Below are 19,088 nucleotides of genomic sequence, written 5' to 3'. Positions count from 1 at the left end.
CCAGAGACAGAATCGGTGGGTCTGGATTGGGAGGGGGGGGGAGTTTTCTTAGAACTTGGGAATTGGGAGGGGCCCAGAAAAGCGGAAGGACCAATTAGAATTCTCCCTTCTGCAGCGTCATCGGTCTCTGGGCGGAGTGGACTTCTTTTTGCCTCCGCCGGATCCTACCTGGAATGGGAATGCCCCCCTCCCCCCAACAATCAGGTGGGATCACTGACCTGCCCACCCCTCCCAAATCTTCAGGTTTCACCCCCAGCGCTGTGGGGTTTTCTGACCCACCACAAATAGCAGAAATACCTGCGGTTCCTCTCCCCCCCACTTGGAGTGGTATCTTTTGTAATGGAAGCCTCCCCCCACCCATTCAGGGTTTTTCTCAGGAAATGGGGAGGGGGGAGATGAAGGGATTCCCCCACCCCTAGTTCTGCTTGTATTTTGCAATGCAAGCCCTCTCTCTCTCCCTCCAATCCCATTCAGGGGCCTTCACAGGAAATGGGATGGGTGGGGGGAGATGGAGGGCTCCCCCAGAGCTCTCTCCCAACCCCTCCCCGACTGTGGGGCTGCTGCCCGCTGCCTCTGGGGGATGCTGACCTTCCCCTCCCATCACCTAAGAGCGTGACCCGTCAAAAGCGCGTTCCACAAAAGCGCGGTCGACGAAATCGCGTATGTGACGTCATCACAACGCTAAGAGGCCCTCCTTCCCGAGTAGCCTCAGTCTGTACTCTCCTCACCTTTCCCTCCCCCAAAGGGAGCTCAGAGGCCCCTTTCAGGAACTCAATCAAATCACTATAGAGCTGGAAGGGACCTTGGAGGTCCTCAAGTCTGACCCCCTGCTCAGGTAGGACACAGGAGGAGGAAAGTGGGCAGGCAGATTTTGTCCTGAACCACAGGGATTATCTGTGGCTTGGTCTTCAGGTCCAACAAGTCCAATCCTAGAAAACCTCTTGGCCAGACAAATTCGGTGAATCTGTTTTATGTTTTATTTATTGACGAATTGGTTGCCTATCCAGTGCAGATACATATATTTGTTTCTCTTTTCGGCTGGATCATCATGCAAGCAGGATTAATCCAATAAAATCCATATAAATCCAATAAACTTAAATCTAATTCACTTGCATGAGCTGGTAGGTAATCTCCAATGACCAATAAATGCAAACAGACACCTCTTGTTTTCCCAGTAAAAACTGGATTTATTAAGAAATAAATAGATCACTTCTATCTAAACCGTATCTTGAAGTAAGAGAAGAACCTAAAATTCTTTCATCTTTTTCTTAAATACTGAGGTATAAGAATAGACCAATTCTCTCTCCCCCCTTTCTCTCCTTCCCCACCGCCAGAGGTGGGTAGCTCCCAGTTCGGTCTGGTTCCACCGAACTGGTGGGGGCGGCGGCGGGAGGCTACACCCATCCGCCCGGACGCTTTTGCGCATGTGCAGAAGCATTGCACGCGGACATAAGCACAGGCGCAAACATGAGCAAACCATTAGTAAACCGGTTAGCAACCCACCACATTCTCCCTCCCCCTCACACACACATACACACACATTTATTTTACATTATTTGTTCAAGGACCAGAGGTGGAAGGAAAGAACCCATGCTGCAGTCTCAACTCTTATATACAGTTTCCGTACAATTTTCATACAAGTTCCCCCTGAATTTGATATTCTTATTTTCCAATGCAGCACTTGTTAAAATGGAAGAGGAATTGACCTGAAAAACAGGGCTAAACCTGTTAAAGACGTATTTCTAATAACAGCCAAGTTACTCCTGGAGGTGGTCACAGGGATCTGGGTCAGAATAAGATTACAGAAGATTATATATGTTGCTTGAAAACTGGTAGGTATTCTCAAAAATCAAGGATAATCCAGGCTGTAACCTTTATCACACTTTTATGCTGATTCTTACGCCATCAAAACCAAAACCGACAGAAATTGAATCCAGCACCAGTGAAATACCCCCCCAGGGGATCACCAGAATCACAGAAGTAGAAGGAAGAAAATGAAGATGCACAGATCCACATCTAACCAGCCAGTCCAGAATCTTCCTGGGTTTCAATTGTGGCCTCCGCACAGCTGATGAGTTTCCAACCCAGGTAACCATTCACAAGTCATTCCACTATATCTGAAATTATAAATGATCCAGAAAAAGATAAGCTAGAAATAGGCAAACTACCAGGAAGAGGAATGAAAAGGGATCTAGAATAGAGTTGGAAGTCCCTTTAAAGATCATGTAGAAACACACACACCCAGCCCCCTTGTTCCGTACAGGTTCCACTAAAGCAGCTGTGAATATAATTGTCTAATAGTACTTCTCAACCTTAGCAACTTTTAAGATGTGTGGACTTCAACTCCCAGGATTTCTCAGCCAGCCATGGGGATTCCCGGGAGTTGAAGTCCACAAATCTTAAAAGTTGCTAAGGTTGCGAAACATTGACTTGCCCCACTGGCTGAAGGCTCATATAGTTAGGAGGATCTTGAGACCTAACTTCAATCTCCTTACATGTAGTTTTGACCCACAGGTCTTACCAACTGGGGCAAGAGAGAAAGTGTCTGTGTATCTCTCTCTGTATATCTTCCCCCCTCTTTCTCTCCATCCCTCCCGCCACCCTCTTCTATCTATTTAACTTTTCTTGCCCCAGTTTTTTTCTTTCTTCTTTCTTTCTTTCTTTCTTTCTTTCTTTCTTTCTTTCTTTCTTTCTTTCTTTCTTTCTTTCTTTCTTCTTATCTATCTATCTATCTATCTATCTATCTATCTATCTATCTATCTATCTATCATCTATCATCCGTCAGTCTATATCTATCATCTATATCTATCCATCCATCCATCATCTATCTATCCTCGTCTGTCTGTCTACATCTATCTATCTATCTATCTATCTATCTATCTATCTATCTATCTATCTATCTATCTATCTATCTATCATCTGTCTGTCTATATCTATCATCTATATCTATCTATCCATCCATCCATCTATCCATCCATCCATCTATCTATCCTCGTCTGCCTGTCTACATATCTATCTATCTATCTATCTATCTATCTATCTATCTATCTATCTATCTATCTATCTATCTATCTATCTATCTAGATTTGGATTTATTGGACATTTATAGGCCGCCCTTTTCCCTGAGGGGACTCAGGGCAGCTTACAATCACAAAGGAAAGGGAGTGTAGGACAGTACAAAAAGAAATGTGAACAAAAGTAAATTAAACAATAAGACTCAACATTCACTCAACATTCGGGAGGGGCGAAAATAGACTTATCCCCAGGCCTGACGGGCTAGCCAGTTCTTGAGGGCTGTGCGGAAGGCCTGGACGGTGGTGAGGGTACAAATCTCCACGGGGAGATTGTTCCATAGTGTCGGAGCCGCAACAGAGAAGGCTCTCCTCCGGGTAGTCGCCAGTCGGCACTGACTGGCGGATGGAATACGGAGGAGGCCAACTCTATCTATCTATCTATCTATCTATCTATCTATCTATCTATCTATCTATCTATCTATCTATCATCCATCCATCCATCCATCCATCTATCTATCATCCATCTATCTTTCTATCTATCTATATCTATCTATATCTATCTATCTATCTATCTATCTATCTATCTATCTATCTATCTATCTATCTATCTATCTATCTATCTATCTATCAGCCTATAGGCTACATCAATGTACAGGTTCAAACATATATTACCAATAAAATTCTAAACACACAATTTAAAATGAGAGTAGGTTAAAATACAATAAGGTAATACATCAATAGGTAAAATAGAATAAAATGACATGAAATTATATTTCTGTATCACCCCTACAATCTACCCCAATCCAGTCCACATATGCTGATCTCAGTCCGGCCATTTTAGTCAGAAATGGTGCTGTATTAAATGTCATTTTCAGATTATGGCCACACATGAGGTGGCAAGAGAATATAGGTTTGTTAGGATATTAAATTTAGAGGCTACAAATTTAATAGTAGCTGTAAAGTGTACAATGGGTCAGGACACACAGTTGCTGTCGATCGATTGGAGAATGCTGGCTCATGCATGAGACTATACGCTACGATTGGTTGCTGTGAGTGTAAAAGGGGAGTTTCCCTTTTCCCTCCGGCCTTTTTTCTTCTGTGTGTTCTGTATGCTGCTTGATTTACCTCACGATATTCCTGTGTAACTGACTATCTTATCTGCTGTAGATCTGAGTGTAAAATATATTTATTTGTATAAAACTACAAGTTGGGGACAGTGTCTCCGATTTCCTTTGGACGGCTGCTACGCAATTCTTTGACACTCGATAACCCCAATATCCTTTCTTCCCTCAGTTGATCGGATGGTTAAAATGGTGGTTTTCAGACCTACAGGATAGATGTCGGTCTCCCCACAGGAAACACGACTGGATGAAGTAATTCTACTACGGTATATTTTAAGGCTTGCAGATCGTTGCAAGTCTGAACCTACACATTTCCTGACTCTGCTTTTGACAGTTTGATCCATCAGGATGCATTTCTCCTTATTCCCCCCCCCCCGGCAATTAGGTGGCTGGGGGCTCCTGCATTTCTCCTTGCCTGATTGTTTCATCAGCAGCATCTCTTCCCCTCCTTCCATTACATTACATTAAAAAAAAATGGGCAGTCTGCAGCAGTTTTTCACCCGGCCGTTGATAATAGGATAGGAAGGTGTTGTGGCCCAGCAGGAGCCATTGGAGCTGCCACCAGACTCTGAAAGCGAGGGGCCCTATGAGTCGGCTCTGGAGGATGTGGAGGACCCTGTACAGGGTTCCGATTCCGAGCAGGGCGCAGAGAGGCTGGTTGGCCACCAGGAGGCGCCTGAGCCTTGGACCACTGGGGAGGAGACAAGGGAGAGTGATCCAGACGCCAGCAGTGAATTGTTCCTGGATGCCCGGCACCGAAGAGCTAATAGGCGTCAGGAACAGTTGCGCAAGTACAGGGGGTAATTGCACTCAGCTGGTGGTCATTAGGCTCCTCTCCAGACTATAAAGGACTGCTTGTGCACACGCCCCTCTTGCAGAAGTCAACGCATTGACTAAAAGTTGGAGAACTTTTGTAACTAGCTTGGCAGGCTGGATTGCTGCCAAGGCTTGTCTGAGTTGCTGCCAAGGTCCTTATCTGTTTGTTATGCTTGGCTTTCAGCCACCGAGGTTTTGGTTTCTTGCTAATAAAGTGCATTCCAGTTAAGCTTGTCTCGGCATTCGTTACTGGATGGAGGAGGGGGTCAGAACAGAAGGCTAACATGATTGCCAACATCCGATGACAGATATGGCACAAGAAGAAGAAAAAGGGCAATTTCTTTCTAACAGTGAGGACAATTAACCAGTAGAACAGCTTGCTGTCAGAAGTTGTGAATGCTCCAAGACAAGACTGGGCATTTTTTAAAAGAGATTGGAGCACCGTTTGCCTGAAATGGTATAGGGCCTCCTGCTTGAGCAGCGGATTGGACTAGAAGACCTCCAAGGTCCCTTCCAGCTCTATTCTGATTCTGATTCTTACATACCATTGCCAGAAGAGGAACATTCTTGGCTGTTCCCTGAAAATCAAAGAAGGAAGAATGTTAAAATGGTCAAAAGGAAGTAGTCTCCACTCTTTCTGACCCATCTTCTCCTATTTGCGTAGGAGAACACATTAGCTATTCTAATCTTGTCCTGTTTCTCCTAGGTCATCTTTTCTGGAGACCAAACTTCTCCAGATACTTTTAACTATCAGTATTCCCCCTACAAATTTTATTTTGGAGGACCAACTTGAGGGAGATCATTCTATAGTTTTTTCTTACTCCAGACACAACTTGAAATCCCATATCTTAAATACGGTAAAAATTAGCTGTTTCTCCCCCAGATTCAAGTATGGAACCTCTGTGGCTACATCACTAGCATTGATACATTGTGGGAGCTTAACTTGAAGAAGACAATTCTTCACTGAGTCCACCCACTGGAAGTTCTCATTGGTCTACAAATGGGGCAGTCTTCAATGGGACAAGAGCTCCTTTATGGGCTGGGAAGCTTATGATTCCTTCCCACAGAGTTAGTCATTTTTCTCTTTGGTTATATAGCATGCTCCCATTCTGCAGAAGGTAGACAGAACCAATCAGGTCACCTGGCCAAACTTCCTGCCCAGCATAGAATCCACTAAAAAATGATCACCCAACCTCTCTTAGAAGGCCGCTGGCAAAGGACTCACAATAACTTGTGGCAGCCGGTTCCACTGAGTGACAGTTTTTATAATCAGGAATTTCCTATGATTTAAATCCAGATCTTCCTTCCCAGTAGTTTTAATCTACTCTTTCTGCATGCTGGAGCAACAGAGAATAAACACATTCCTTCTCCTAGGGGCCACCCTCCCTTCAGAGATTTGAACACTGCTAACCCATTTCTCCTTGGTCGTCCTTTCTGGAGGCCAAACATCTCCAGATAACTTTAACTACCATATTTTTCAGAGTATAAGATGCACCTTCCCCCCCAAAAAGAGCATGGAAATGTTGGTGTATCTTATACACCAAATACAGTCATCTTTGGCTCCCAAAGCCCTGCCCCACATCCCATTTTTGCAAAAAAAACCAAAACAACAACAGTGTTGCAATGTAACTTCCCCCCCCCACTCCCAATTTGTGACTATGTGTCCAATTCTATACAGGTACAGCAGTATGCATTGTGATGCTTTGTCTGCCATCTTGGCCGATATGGCTCCCTCCCAATGGGGAAGGGCTTCCTGGGTATTTCCACGTTCATTTCCCAATCCTTGAGTACCGCGAATAGGCATTCCATGTCAGAGAGGCTGTGTTCACTTACTTGATGCAACTAGGTACCCCTTCCGCCGTATTTCTGAAAACACAAACAAAAAGTTACACCCAAATATTTTTAAGCCTTTACAAAGGGCTGTGTAAGTCAACTGTAAGGCCTGCAATGATATTCCTTTTAGAATTTGGTCTGCTACACTTTCTCTTATTTCATTATGCTGTTTCATTAGCATAGTTGATGGGAGGGGGGAATAGACAGGAGTAGGATTGTGGAATGTATTGTTTTCATTATTTTTTATAAGCCAAGTCATCTTTTGTTTCCGCACTTTTACACCTGACCGGAAACAGTTGGGTGAAGACGCCAGCATGGAAGAAGATGGTTGGACCATGTGATGGATTGTGGGTGTGGTGACAAGATCATGAACTTTTAACTGGGTGGAATTCTGATGTAATTTCCAGAATTGGGATGTGCTAAGATGTCTGTTTTATTAAATTGGAACTTTAAGGATCTTTTTGCCTTGGACTCTGATTTAATTCTACATGATACTTGGAATGCTGACATTAACATTTTATCTAAGCCTTAGAGCAGTGATGGCTAGCCTTTTTGTCCTCGCATGCCGAAATTGAGTGCGCGCCTGCTTCCACCCATAATGCAATGCCCCCTGCCTCCCTGCGCATGCATGCATGCACCCGGCGCTCCCCTACGAGACTACCCCATGTCCCGTTTTGGGCCTAGCAGGCCTCATTGAAGTCTCCTGGGACCAATAACAGGGCGTGAGGGGCACACCGCACCCCCCCATGCTCCTCCACCCCCCTGCCTGCCCGTGTGATGTGTGAGTCCTGGAAGCAGTTCATGACTGTGTACAAGCATATTCGGGTAACTCCTACAACGCAGCTAGAACCAACTATATTGGACTATTTCAATGACATGGAGAGGGGGGGATCTGCCGCTTGGGTAACAGTCTATCCTCCACATTAATCTACCCAAGCCACATGCTCTGGAGAGGACACTCCAGCTTTACCTCTTCCAGAGCACAGTCTTTTGAGACTGAAGGATGCCAATGCAATTATAAGTCATTGTACCTGACAATCAGTAAAAATCCACAGACAGTAAACCAATTAACTAATTAATTGGTTAGTTAAGCACTCAGCAGGCACTAATTACTTAGTTAAGCACTCAGAAGGCTAAGAACCATCAATCCAACTCTTAGCAGAACCAGAAGCTTAGAAGGCCAAGAGGTTGAGAGCATGCCTTCACTTGGAGAGGCCAGAAGGCTCATCGGATATGAGACAATCACTACGAAGGTGAGCCTTGCTTACAGCTTGTGGGCTGTCACCAACTGGAGCATCTCTTCAATTTTGCACTGGGTGGACCACGTCCAGGTGGGAGAGATGGTCCTGGAGGTACCTGGATGCCTTTTGGATCCAGAAGAAGCTTTGACAACTGCCCTGTTCTTCTACATCGCGGTTGTCAAACTCGTGGCATTACATTGCCGTCACATGATGTTTCACAAATTTTTTTCCCTTTGTGGAGCTGGGGTGGGCATGGCCTATGCGTTACGCATTTGGCCCATGTGCCGCCAGTTTGACACCCCTGTTCCAGTGGTGGGTTACAGTGAGTACGCCCCAGAACGGGCGTACTGGTGTCTGCTGGGAACACCAGGTACCGTTCCACTACGGTGCTCTGCAGGGCCCACCTGCCCTCCTTACCTGTATTTGGCCCAATCGGGCCATTTGCACATGCGCACGGAGCATACCATGCTTGCGCAACACTCTGCTGAGCAGCTGGAGCATCACAGGCAGTGGGTGCGCACTTGCGCACAGCGCATGTGGTAGACACCCAACCCCGTTGCAGCGTACCAGTTGCAACGTGATCCACCATTGCCCTATTCCAGATGCAAAACCAAACTGGTAGCAGAAGAGCTTTCACCATTGAGCAATGTCGGACCGGGGTACACAATCCCCAGGCTGTGGCCAGGTAGTGGGTAGCGGCCTGTTCAGAATCGGGCCATGCAAACAGCAGGCAAATTTATGCACCTGCCACTTGCATAGAACTATTTCTTCTATGCCACATCTCCCGGGCTGGTCCACAAAGCCAGAAAAATTGGAGACCACTAGTGTAGGAAACTCGGACAGAGATAAAACTGTATTACCGCTTGCTTGACCCTTTCTACTTAGGACTTCCAGGACTAATCCATGGGCAGATGCCATTCTCATGATTGATGGGGATTGCTCTGCTCATTAATCCATATTTAGAAAATGTTGGGTTAGATGTCATGATTTTCAGGCACTGCCCATTATAAGATAAGTGTTTTTCTCAGAGAGTAGGAGAAAGGCTGAAACTGCCACCGAGAAGCTTCTACCAACAGGAAGAAATCTCAGTTTACTTACTGGTGTAGAACAGGATCCCAATTACCAACAAGACAGCAGCAGCCAGAGCACCTAGGACACTGCCCACAAGGATCTCTGTTGCAGAGGAAACTAAGAAAAGAACAAAAAGTTACCCTCAGATAGAAAGTCTATATAGAGAGTGGTGAGGACAACCAAGAAGATTATAGGAAACTTGCTTCCTGGAGAGAACTCTGAGAATCTACCTTTGAAATAGTCATTCTTGGCTAGAAACACCTGGCATGGAGCCTAGCAAAATAAAACTCTGGTTCTGAACATTTCAGAGGAGCCTCCTCAAATATCTTGAGCCATGTGCTCCACAACAACCAGGCAGGAGGAAGGAAATGGGATGAAAAAGGTAGCTGTTAATAGAATAGAATAGAGCAGAGTAGAGCAGAGCTGGAAGGGACCTTGGAGGTCTTCTAGTCCAGCCTCCTGCTCAAGCAGGATAACCTATACTATTTCAGATAAGTGGCTGTCTAGTCTCTTCTTAAAAACCTCCAGTGTTGGAGCACCTACAATTTCTGTTGGCAAGCTGTTCCACTGATTAATTGTCCTCACTGTTAGGAAGTTTCTCCTTAATTCTAAGTTGCTTCTGTCTTTGATTGGTTTCCATCCATTGTTTCTTGTCCTGCCTTCTGGTGCTTTGGAGAATAATTTGACACCCTCTTCTTTGTGGGAGCCCCTCAAATACTGGAATACAGCTATCATGTCACCCCTAATTCTTCTTTTCTTTAGACTAGCCAACCCAAAACCTGTTCTTCATATGGTTTAGTCTCCAGGCCTTTGATCATCTTAGTTGCTCTAGTTTCTAGACGGAACCTAGATATTAGGTATACGGGAAGGACCAAGAACAGCACCCTCTAAATAAGTCTTAACATGCACTCCCTGGCATCCACACGAGAGAGATGGTATTCAGCAGGTTCTGACCAATTCTGGAGAACCGGTAGCAGAAATTTTGAGTAGTTCGGAGAACTGCCACCATCTGTTCTCTGCCTCCCGAGTCCCAGCTGACCAGGAGGAAATGGGGATTTTGCCGTAACCTTCCCCTGGAGTCGGGTGGGAATGGAGATTTTACAGTATCCTTCCCATGGAGTGGGGAGGGAATGGAGATTTTACAGTTTCCTTCCCTTGGAGTGGGGTGGGAATGGAAATTTTACAGTTTTCTTCCCCTGGAGTGGGGAGGGAATGGAGATTTTACAGTTTCCTTCCCCTGGAGTGGGGTTGGAATGGAGATTTTACAGTATCCTTCCCCTGGAGTGGGGAGGGAATGGAGATTTTACAGTTTCCTTCCCTTGGAGTGGGGTTGGAATGGAGATTTTACAGTATCCTTCCCCTGGAGTGGGGAGGGAATGGAGATTTTACAGTTTCCTTCCCCTGGAGTAGGGTTGGAATGGAGATTTTACAGTATCCTTCCCCTGGAGTGGGGAGGGAATGGAGATTTTACAGTATCCTTCCTCTGGAGTGGGGAGGGAATGGAGATTTTAAAGTTTCCTTCCCCTGGAGTGGGGAGGGAATGGAGATTTTAGTTTCCTTCCTCTGCAGTGGGGAGGGAATGGAGATTTTACAGTTTCCTTCCCCTGCCACATCCACCAAGCCACGCCCACAGAACTGGTAGTAAAAATTTTGAATCCCACCACTGATCCATGCACCCTCTCTTTCCATTGCAACTACTTACCAGGCTTCTCCCAGGAGAAATCCTGGGGATTCAGAAGACCGTCATGCTCCACGTGACATTTGTAGTGCTCCCTCTCCTTGGGGTCGATCTCAATGCTGAGCCAGGTGTGGTAGGTCCTGTCTGAATTGGGAGTGATCCCACCCCGGAAGGTCTCCTGCTCCAAGATTTCCCCACCTTTCCTCCAAGTGACGTCAACCTCTTTGGGGTAGAAGCCGTGCAGACGGCAGATGAGGATCTCCAGTCCGTCGTAGCTCCCTTTCCGGGTGACTGTCACCACTGGAGGTTCTGCAAAAATTGAAACATTCTTAATAACCAGCCAAATGATGGCTTCAGACTCCGGAGACAGGGTCTGGAGATGCAACAGAACTCCCGATTCCATCAACAAGGTCAACAGTGAAGGATGATGAGCCATGCAGTCCAATACCTTTGCCTGCTATTGCTTAAATATCAGAAGCAGGAATGGACCATTCCTGGTCCTCCATTTTAATATGCCATGGGAAGGAAGCCAGGATTTAAAGCTCCAGAGGTTTTTTTTTCCCTGCAGATTTTTTTATTATTTTTTTCCTTCTACAGCACCTTACAGTCATTACATCAACTGTTATGTCATCGTACCTGTACATGTATATAATATTTCGCTTCTATATTTACACACCTTTATACACAGTTCTATGTATATTTATATACAGTTTTTTGGCTTAATTAATTTTATTCTTGTTTTGCAGCCATTTGTACCAATTGTTCCAAATTTCATAATATTCTGACTCTTCTTTATCTTTTAATTCCAGTGTTAATTTGTCCATCTCTGCACAATCCAAAGTTTTTTTTATCACTAATTCGTCCGAGGGTGTATTATTTTGTTTCCAGCATTGGACAAATGCTATTCTAGCTGTAGTTAGCAGATGTATTAATATGTACTTAATTTGTCTATTTCCCTTTGATTATTCCCAGTAGGAAGATTTCGGGTTTGTATTTTATCTGTACTCCTGTAATTTCTTGCACCCATTTCCAAATTTTTGTCCAATATTTTTGTGTTTCCGGGCAGGTCCAAAGCTCCAGAATTTAAACTGCTCCCTTGCGGTGCTTAAGCCTTACTTTCTCCTACAAGTTATCCCAGAAGTAAATACAGGTAATCCACGGGTTACAAGCATTCTCTTAGCGAACGTTCGAAGTTACGTGATCAGCAGCTCCCAGTGTTTATGAAAAAGCCCCATGCCTACGAATCTTGAAGCAACACGGCAGTTGTTTGCCCTTACAAACAACGGCAAAGATTCTGCAGCCTTCGCCGGCACTTTGCAGGCCAAAATGGAGCTTCGGAGGGCAAGGACACCCCTCGGACCCTCTGTTTTGGCCTGTGCAGGTCTCACCCAGCACTTTGCCAGCAAAAATAAAGGTTTGGAAGGGCAGAAGGACGGGCCCGCCACTCCTCCCTGCCTGTGTAGTGCTGGGCGAGGCCTGCACAGGCCTAAATGGAGCTCTGTTTTGGCCAGCAAAGTGCCGGGGGAAGCCTGCACACACCAAAACAAAACTGCACAGGAGTGTGTGCGTCTGAGAGGTGGGAGAGGAGACCCCTTGTAGATCTTCGTAGGATAAGTGCCCTGGCGTGGCAGGTTGGGTGGGGGGAAAGCAATTGTGCAGAGCCTGAAGTATTTGGTTCCACCACAAAAGCGCGTAGGACAAAATCGCGCTCGACAAAAGCGCGCTGTGACGTCATCACAGCGCGACGAAAAAGATAGAAAAAATGTAAAAATAAAGCTAAAACCTTCCCCTAACCCCCCCAAACCTAACCCTAAACCTAACCCTAACCCTAACTCTTAACCTAACCCTAAACCTAACCCTAAACCTAACCGTTAAAGTAACGAAAAACGTAACGCTAACCCTTATCCTAACGCTAACGCTAACGCTAACGCTCTAAAGCTAACCCTAACCCTTACCCTTACCCTTACCCTAACCCTAACCCTAACCCTTACCTTTATGTGAATCGGCTTGCTTTAATTTAATTTTTATTAATTTTTATTTGAATTTTTCGATCTTTTTCGTCGCGCTGTGATGACGTCAAAGGCGCGATTTTGTCGATCGCGCTTTTGCCGTCCGCGCTTTTGACGGGTCACGGAAGTATTTCAGTAGGTCGGCGAGGCCTTGGGTGGCCTTAAGCAGGTAGCCTGTTCCATCGCTAGTCCCCGATGGCCTTTCCTACCCTGAAATACCTCATGTGCACTTAATGAACCACACATTTGATGAGTGAATGCGTGTGCAAAAGGAGGGAGTGATCCCATTCAAGGTACGAGGTTCACTCCCACGAATCCTCAGGTTACAAATGGAAATGGGTCGGCTCAATTACAGTCGTACCTCGAGGGCTCCCGGGGTACCTGTAATCCCCTTGTAGATCTCTGCATTTGATCCCCTTTTCTAAGTCTTCACACCCTTCCTGTATGAGAGGTCGGCGTCGCCCCTACCCGTCGTATTGTGGCAAATACGATTATTTCTGAGGAGAAGAGAACTTTGTGCAAAGGATTGGGCAATAAATTCACACGGTTGTCTGCACAAATTCTGGACTAGTCCAGGAACCCATGAAATGCGATTGAGAAGAATCACTTTTCAGTAAACTTATAGACACCTTGAATTGTAAAAAGACACAGAGGTCATCCAGTCCACCCCACTATCTAGCAAAAGCTACTGATAGAATAGAGTAGAATAGAATAGAATAACAGAATTGGAAGAGACCTTGGAGTTCTACTCCAATGCCTGCTTAGGCAGGAAACCCTATACCTGCTAAGGCAAACCTATGGCACGCGTACTACAGGTGGCATGCAGAACCGTCTCTGTGGCGACGCCAACTGTCACCCCATGTAGCTCTTCCATGAGTGCGCGCACACCTTCCACCGGCCAGCTGGTTTTCGGGTCTGCTGCAAATGCACGAAGGACACTCGCATTGTCAAGGTGGCGCAGTGGTTAAATGCAGCACTGCAGGCTACTTCAGCTGACTGCAGTTCTGCAGTTCGGCTGTTCAAATCTCACCGGCTCAAGGTTGACTCAGCCTTCCATCCTTCCGAGGTGGGTAAAATGAGGACCCGGATTGTTGGGGGCAATATGCTGACTCGGTAAACCGCTTAGAGAGGGCTGAAAGCACTATGAAGCGGTATATAAGTCTAACTGCTATTGCTATTGCTATTTTGGGGGTTTGGGCATGTGCATGCCTCCCCCACGCCATATTTTGGGCCCGAGAGGCTTCCTGCACCAACCAGGAAGCCAAAATGGGGCACGGGGGCACTGCGCGAGGTCCCCCGTTCCCCGTTTTTTGCCTGGGAGGCCTCCTGCACCAATGTGGAAGCCAAAACAGGGCTTCAGGGGACTCGAGGATGCCCCCCAAGCCAAAACAGGGTGCGGGGGCATCACACGTTCCCCACCGTGACACATTTTTGGCCTGGGAAGCCTCCTGCACCAACCTGGAGGCCAAAATGGGGGGGGGGCATAAGGTGCCCCCGCACCTCCCAGGCCACAAATGGGGCATGGGGGGTACACACATGTGCCAGAACCCCCAAAATGCAATGCAAGCACCCCCACATATGTCCCCATTGCATCCCCTACATGTGTCCAGTCCCCAGTGCATGGAGCTGGGGTGGGCTGATGGCTGGCGTGCCTGCAGAGAGATCCATGCATGCCACCTGTGGCATGCGTGCCATAGGTTCACTGTTGCAGTTCTAGGTTGCTTCTTCTCCCATCGTCAGGTGCTTTGCAGAATAGCTTTACTCCCTCTTCTTTGTGCCGCTGAGATATTGGAAGACTGCCATCGTGTCTCCCCTGGTCCTTCTCTTCACTAGACTAGCCATGCCCAGTTCCTGCAACTGTTCTTCCTACGTTTTAGCCTCTAGTCATCCCTCATCCTCTTTGTTGCTCTTCTCTGCTCTCTTTCTAGAGTCTCTGCATCTTTTCTACATCATGGAGATCAAAACTGGATGCAGAATTCCAAGTGTGGCCTTACCAAGGCCTTACGAAGTGGTATTAATACTTCACGTGATCTTATATAAGTTGTTACCACCACAACCCATCACCTTTTCTGAGAAGGGACTCCTTGCCGTAATTCAGGTATTTCTGTAGCCACTCCACGCAGTCTCCTTCCAGGAAATTCTTCCGCCCTTGGGTCCAAACCTGATCGGCCTCCCACCGCCGCTTGGTGACCTGGGCCCGCCAGTCAGCTGCTGTCCAAGTGAGGGTCTGTTTGTCCAGGCTGAGAAAATCTGCCCCATCATAGCCAAACTGAGATTTGCCATCTTTACGTCCGTCTTCTTGTAACTCACAACCGTGCATCCATTGCCAGGTGTGAAAACCTGCAAGACACACCTAGATGAAGTTTTCATAGGTCAGAGATATAATGGAAGGCTTGGAATATACCACAGAGATCATCTACAGGTCAGGAGTGGGCTGCTACCGGCATCACTGCTGTTTCGGCATGCAAAAAATGTCCATGCGCATTTATACCTGAAAAGGTCTGTGCATGTGCAGAATGTTAGAGAAGGGGGAAATTACATTTCTGCAATGGAGATTGTTCTGTGCATGTGCAGAACCAAAAATAAAGATGACGCAACCGACAATGGAACTAGTTCAGGTGCGTGGGCGGCCGAATTACTACCTACTCAGCCAAACCAGGCTGAACTGGTAGGAACCCATCTCTGCGACAGGTAATCCTCAACTTACAACCATTATAGAGCCCAACATTTTTGTCGCTAGGCAAAAAAGTTGTTAAGTTATTTTTTTTATTGCCCCATTTAGCGATCTTTCTTGCTCCGGTTGTAAAGTGAATCACTGCAGTTGCTAAATTAGTAACACAGTGGTTAAGTGAATCTGGCTTCCCCATTGACTGCTTGTCAGGAGGTCACAAAAGGGGATCATGTGACCCTCCACCCACCCAGGACACTGCAACCGTTTCAAATATGAGTCAGTTGCCAAGCATTTGTGCAACTAAAGAGCTGTGGTGGTGGCACAGTGGTTAGAATGCAATACTGCAGGCTACTTCTGCTGACTGCTGATTGCCAGCAGTATGGCAGTTCAAGTCCCACCGGCTCAAGATTGACTCAACCTTCCATCCAGAGGTGGTATTCAGCAGGTTCTGACCAATTCTGGAGAACCGATAGCGGAAATTTTGAGTAGTTCGGAGAACCGGTAAATATCAACTCTGACTGGTCTATTCTCTGCTCCTGAGTCCCAGCTGACTTACCCGGAGTGTGGTTGAAGCGGTTCCAGAGGCTCAGTTGGAAGTAGAGCTCCCAGCTGTGGGAAAGCTGAGTTTGCCAGTCCCAATACTGGGCATCGTCTTCCTCCACCTTTTGAATCCAGGGCCCCCGTGGCAAGTCCCTCCGGGAATCGCTATCGTAGTGGACAAACTGCTGATCATCCAAGTAGCCCACAATGACAAACCGGGGCAGGCCGTGGCCCAATTCTGACACGCCGGTGAAGAAATAGCGCAGGACGTGGGAAGTGGCGGCTACCGGGAGAAAAGAAGCAGGCATTCGGTGAGTATCGTTTCAACGGAGCTGAAAACCCCAAAGGGCGACTGTCAAACTGCAAAGCAATGATAAAAAGTTGAGGGAACTAGGCATGACTAACCTATGAGGAGAGAAGGAGGACATGATAACAGTCTTCCAGTACTTGAGGGGCTGCCACTGACTGATTCTCCAAACCACCCAGAAGCAATGGATGGAAGCTTGTTAAAGAGAAATTTCCCGACAGCAAGAACAAGTGCCGTATTTTTTGGACTATAAGACGCACTGGTGTATAAGACACACCACGATTTTGAAGAGGTAAGTAAGAAAAAAAGTTTTTTTGTCCTTCCTGTTCCCCATGGGCACTCTGCAGGCTTCAGCAGAGTTGGGAGAAGGCAAGAATGCTCCCCTTTTTGTGAAAAACGGGCTGGTTTTTGCCTTCCCCCAGCCCTGCTGAAGCCTGCAGAGTGCTGTTGGAGCTGGGGGAAGGCAAACATGCCTCCATTTTTGCGAAAATTGGCCCGTTTTCCACAAAAATGGGATGCGGGGGCCGGGGCTTTGGGAGGCCAAAAATGGCTACATTCGGTGTATAAGACGCACCAACATTTCCACAGTCTTTTAGAGGGGAAAGGTGCGTCTTATACTCCAAAAAATATGGTAATCGATGGAATAGCCTGCCTCCCGGAGTTGGGGTGCTTCATCACTAGAGTTAAGGGACTTCTGCTTGAGCAGAGGGTTGGACTAGAAGACCTCCAAGGTCCCTTCCAGCTCTATCCTGATTGATTGATTTAAAAAATAGACTAGACAATCATTTGACTGAGGATGGCATAAGGTCACCTGCTTTCAAAAAGATGTTGAGACTCTAGAAAGACTGTCCAAGTATCTGCTGGGGGGAAAAACCACCTGGAAGTTTAAAAAAAAATCAAGATGGCAACTAGAGTGACACAGTTAAAGCCGCACCCCTTTTACATCATCTTACTCTTATTGGCAAATAAATCATCAGCAGAATTTCTTCAAATCCAAACGCTTGCTTCCCATTTTCGAAATGTTCCCTTGTATCCAAGTAAAAGTGGGAACTTACTTTTGGTAGTTTTGTTGATACCACTAATACCAATAGCAATAGCAATAGCAGTAGATTTATATACCGCTTCATAGGGCTTTCAGCCCTCTCTAAGCGGTTTACAGAGAGTCAGCATATTGCCCCCAACAATCTGGGTCCTCATTTTACCCACCTCGGAAGGATGGAAGGCTGAGTCAACCCTGAGCCGGTGAGATTTGAACCGCTGAACTGCTGATCTAGCAGTAGCCTGCAGTGCTGCATTTAACCACTGCGCCACCTCGGCTCCATAAAGCTTTAGTAAGACCACACCTAGAATACTACATCCAGTTTTGGTCACCACACTATGAAAAAGATATTAAGACTCTAGAAAGAGTGCAGAGAAGAGCAACCAGGATGATTAGGGGACTGGAGACTAAAACATATGAAGAACGGTTGCAGGAACTGGGCCTGGCTAGTCTAGGGAAGAGAAGGACCAGGGGAGACAGGATAGCAGGCTTCCAATATTTGAGGGGCTGCCACAGAGAGGAGGGGGTCAAGCTATTTCCCAAGGCATCGGAAGGCCAGACAAGGAATAATGGATGGAAACTGAGCAAGGAGAGATTCAACCTGGAAACCAGGAGAAATTTTCTCACAGAACCATCAACCAATGGAACAGAATTTGCCTTTGGCAGTTGTGGGAGCGTCATCGTTTGCAGCTTTCAAGGAGAGATAGGACTACCATCTTGATGTTGGATAACCATTTCTCTGAAATGGTGTAGGGGTTCCTGCCTTGGACTAGAAGACCTCCAAGGTCCCATCCAACTCTGTTATTCTATTCTATTCTATTCTATTCTATTTTACCATCTGTCAGGAATGGTGTAGGGTCTCCTGCTTGAGTGGGGGGTTGGACTAGAAGACCTTCAAGGTCCCTTCTGACTCTCCTCTCCTCCTCTATTCCATTCTACCATCTGTCAGAAATGGCGTAGGGTCTCCTGCTTGGATAGGGGGGGTTGGACTAGATGACCTCCAAGGTCTCCCTTCCAACTCCATGAATCTGTTAAAAACCTCTGGTTCCAGCGCAAGGATCCGATCTTCTATCTATGTGCCAACATAGAGGGCATAGGGGAGGCAGCCGATCACATGAGAAAGAAGAAAGCCCCGCCCGCAGCGCTGGGAAATTCCAGCAGCAACGGATACCGAAAGCTGCGCATCAGCGAGAGGGGAGAAATCCTCCCTGTGTGTAGTCATGACCTCCCCACCCAGCGCGAAGAAGCGCCTCTCCCCCTCTCCGCCCCGCGGGCTTGCCGAGATCTCCTGGGACCTGTCCCTTGCCGCTTTGGGCAGCCTCCTCCGGCTTCTCCCTGCAGGTTGATCTCCAGTCCATGCCCGTCGTGTCCGGCTCCTCCGCTGGTGTTCCCAGTGTCGGGAAAGCAGAGTGGCTCCGCGGTCCGGATCCGCGACTGCTCTGCCAACGGACCCCCTTGGAAAGATTGGGGGGGGGGAGTTCTCGCGTACTGGGGGTCTCCCCTCCCCGCCCGCCACTCACCCGCCGTGCCCGCACCCAGCAGCAGGACGGCCGCCTCCAGCAACGCGAAGAGGGGCCGGCAGATCATGCGGAGCCCAAAGCCAGCCTCGCTGTACAGCGCCCCCGGGGGAGCCCTACTGTCAGCCGAGAGGGAAGAGCCAGCAGCTACAGGGAACTGTCGAAAGCGGAGGGCGAGGCGCCTCCTGCCCCGCGGGGGGTGGGCAGGTGCTGGGCGTGTCTTGGAGGAGT

General features: G+C 47.2%; 1 protein-coding gene across 2 annotated transcripts; it reads right to left on the bottom strand.

The window, feature by feature from the left end:
- Positions 1–1,170: 1,170 nt before the first annotated feature.
- LOC148047322 (class I histocompatibility antigen, F10 alpha chain-like) lies at positions 1,171–19,034 on the bottom strand. 2 transcript variants are annotated; one of them, XM_087711550.1, is made up of 8 exons: positions 18,861–19,034; positions 16,011–16,277; positions 14,848–15,123; positions 10,799–11,083; positions 9,124–9,213; positions 6,785–6,817; positions 5,497–5,529; positions 1,171–2,117 (listed from the first exon to the last, which is right to left on the bottom strand). In XM_087711550.1, exons 1-8 carry the CDS (start codon positions 18,925–18,927, stop codon positions 2,104–2,106), a joined length of 1,065 nt encoding a protein of 354 aa, XP_087567676.1. In that variant the 5' UTR covers positions 18,928–19,034; the 3' UTR covers positions 1,171–2,103. The 2 variants fall into 2 exon arrangements, with proteins under 2 accessions (XP_087567676.1, XP_087567677.1); XM_087711551.1 differs by lacking the exons at positions 1,171–2,117; positions 5,497–5,529; positions 6,785–6,817 and having other exon boundaries at positions 9,116–9,213.
- Between the last annotated feature and the right edge of the window lie 54 nt (positions 19,035–19,088).

Source organism: Thamnophis sirtalis, unplaced genomic scaffold, assembly GCF_051295495.1.
Source record: "Thamnophis sirtalis isolate CommonGarterSnake01/CBP01778 unplaced genomic scaffold, rThaSir2_p1.2 scaffold_3, whole genome shotgun sequence".
NCBI lineage: Eukaryota > Metazoa > Chordata > Lepidosauria > Squamata > Natricidae > Thamnophis > Thamnophis sirtalis.
Note: the sequence above shows the minus strand (reverse complement) of the source record. Positions and strands in the feature narration are given on the sequence as shown.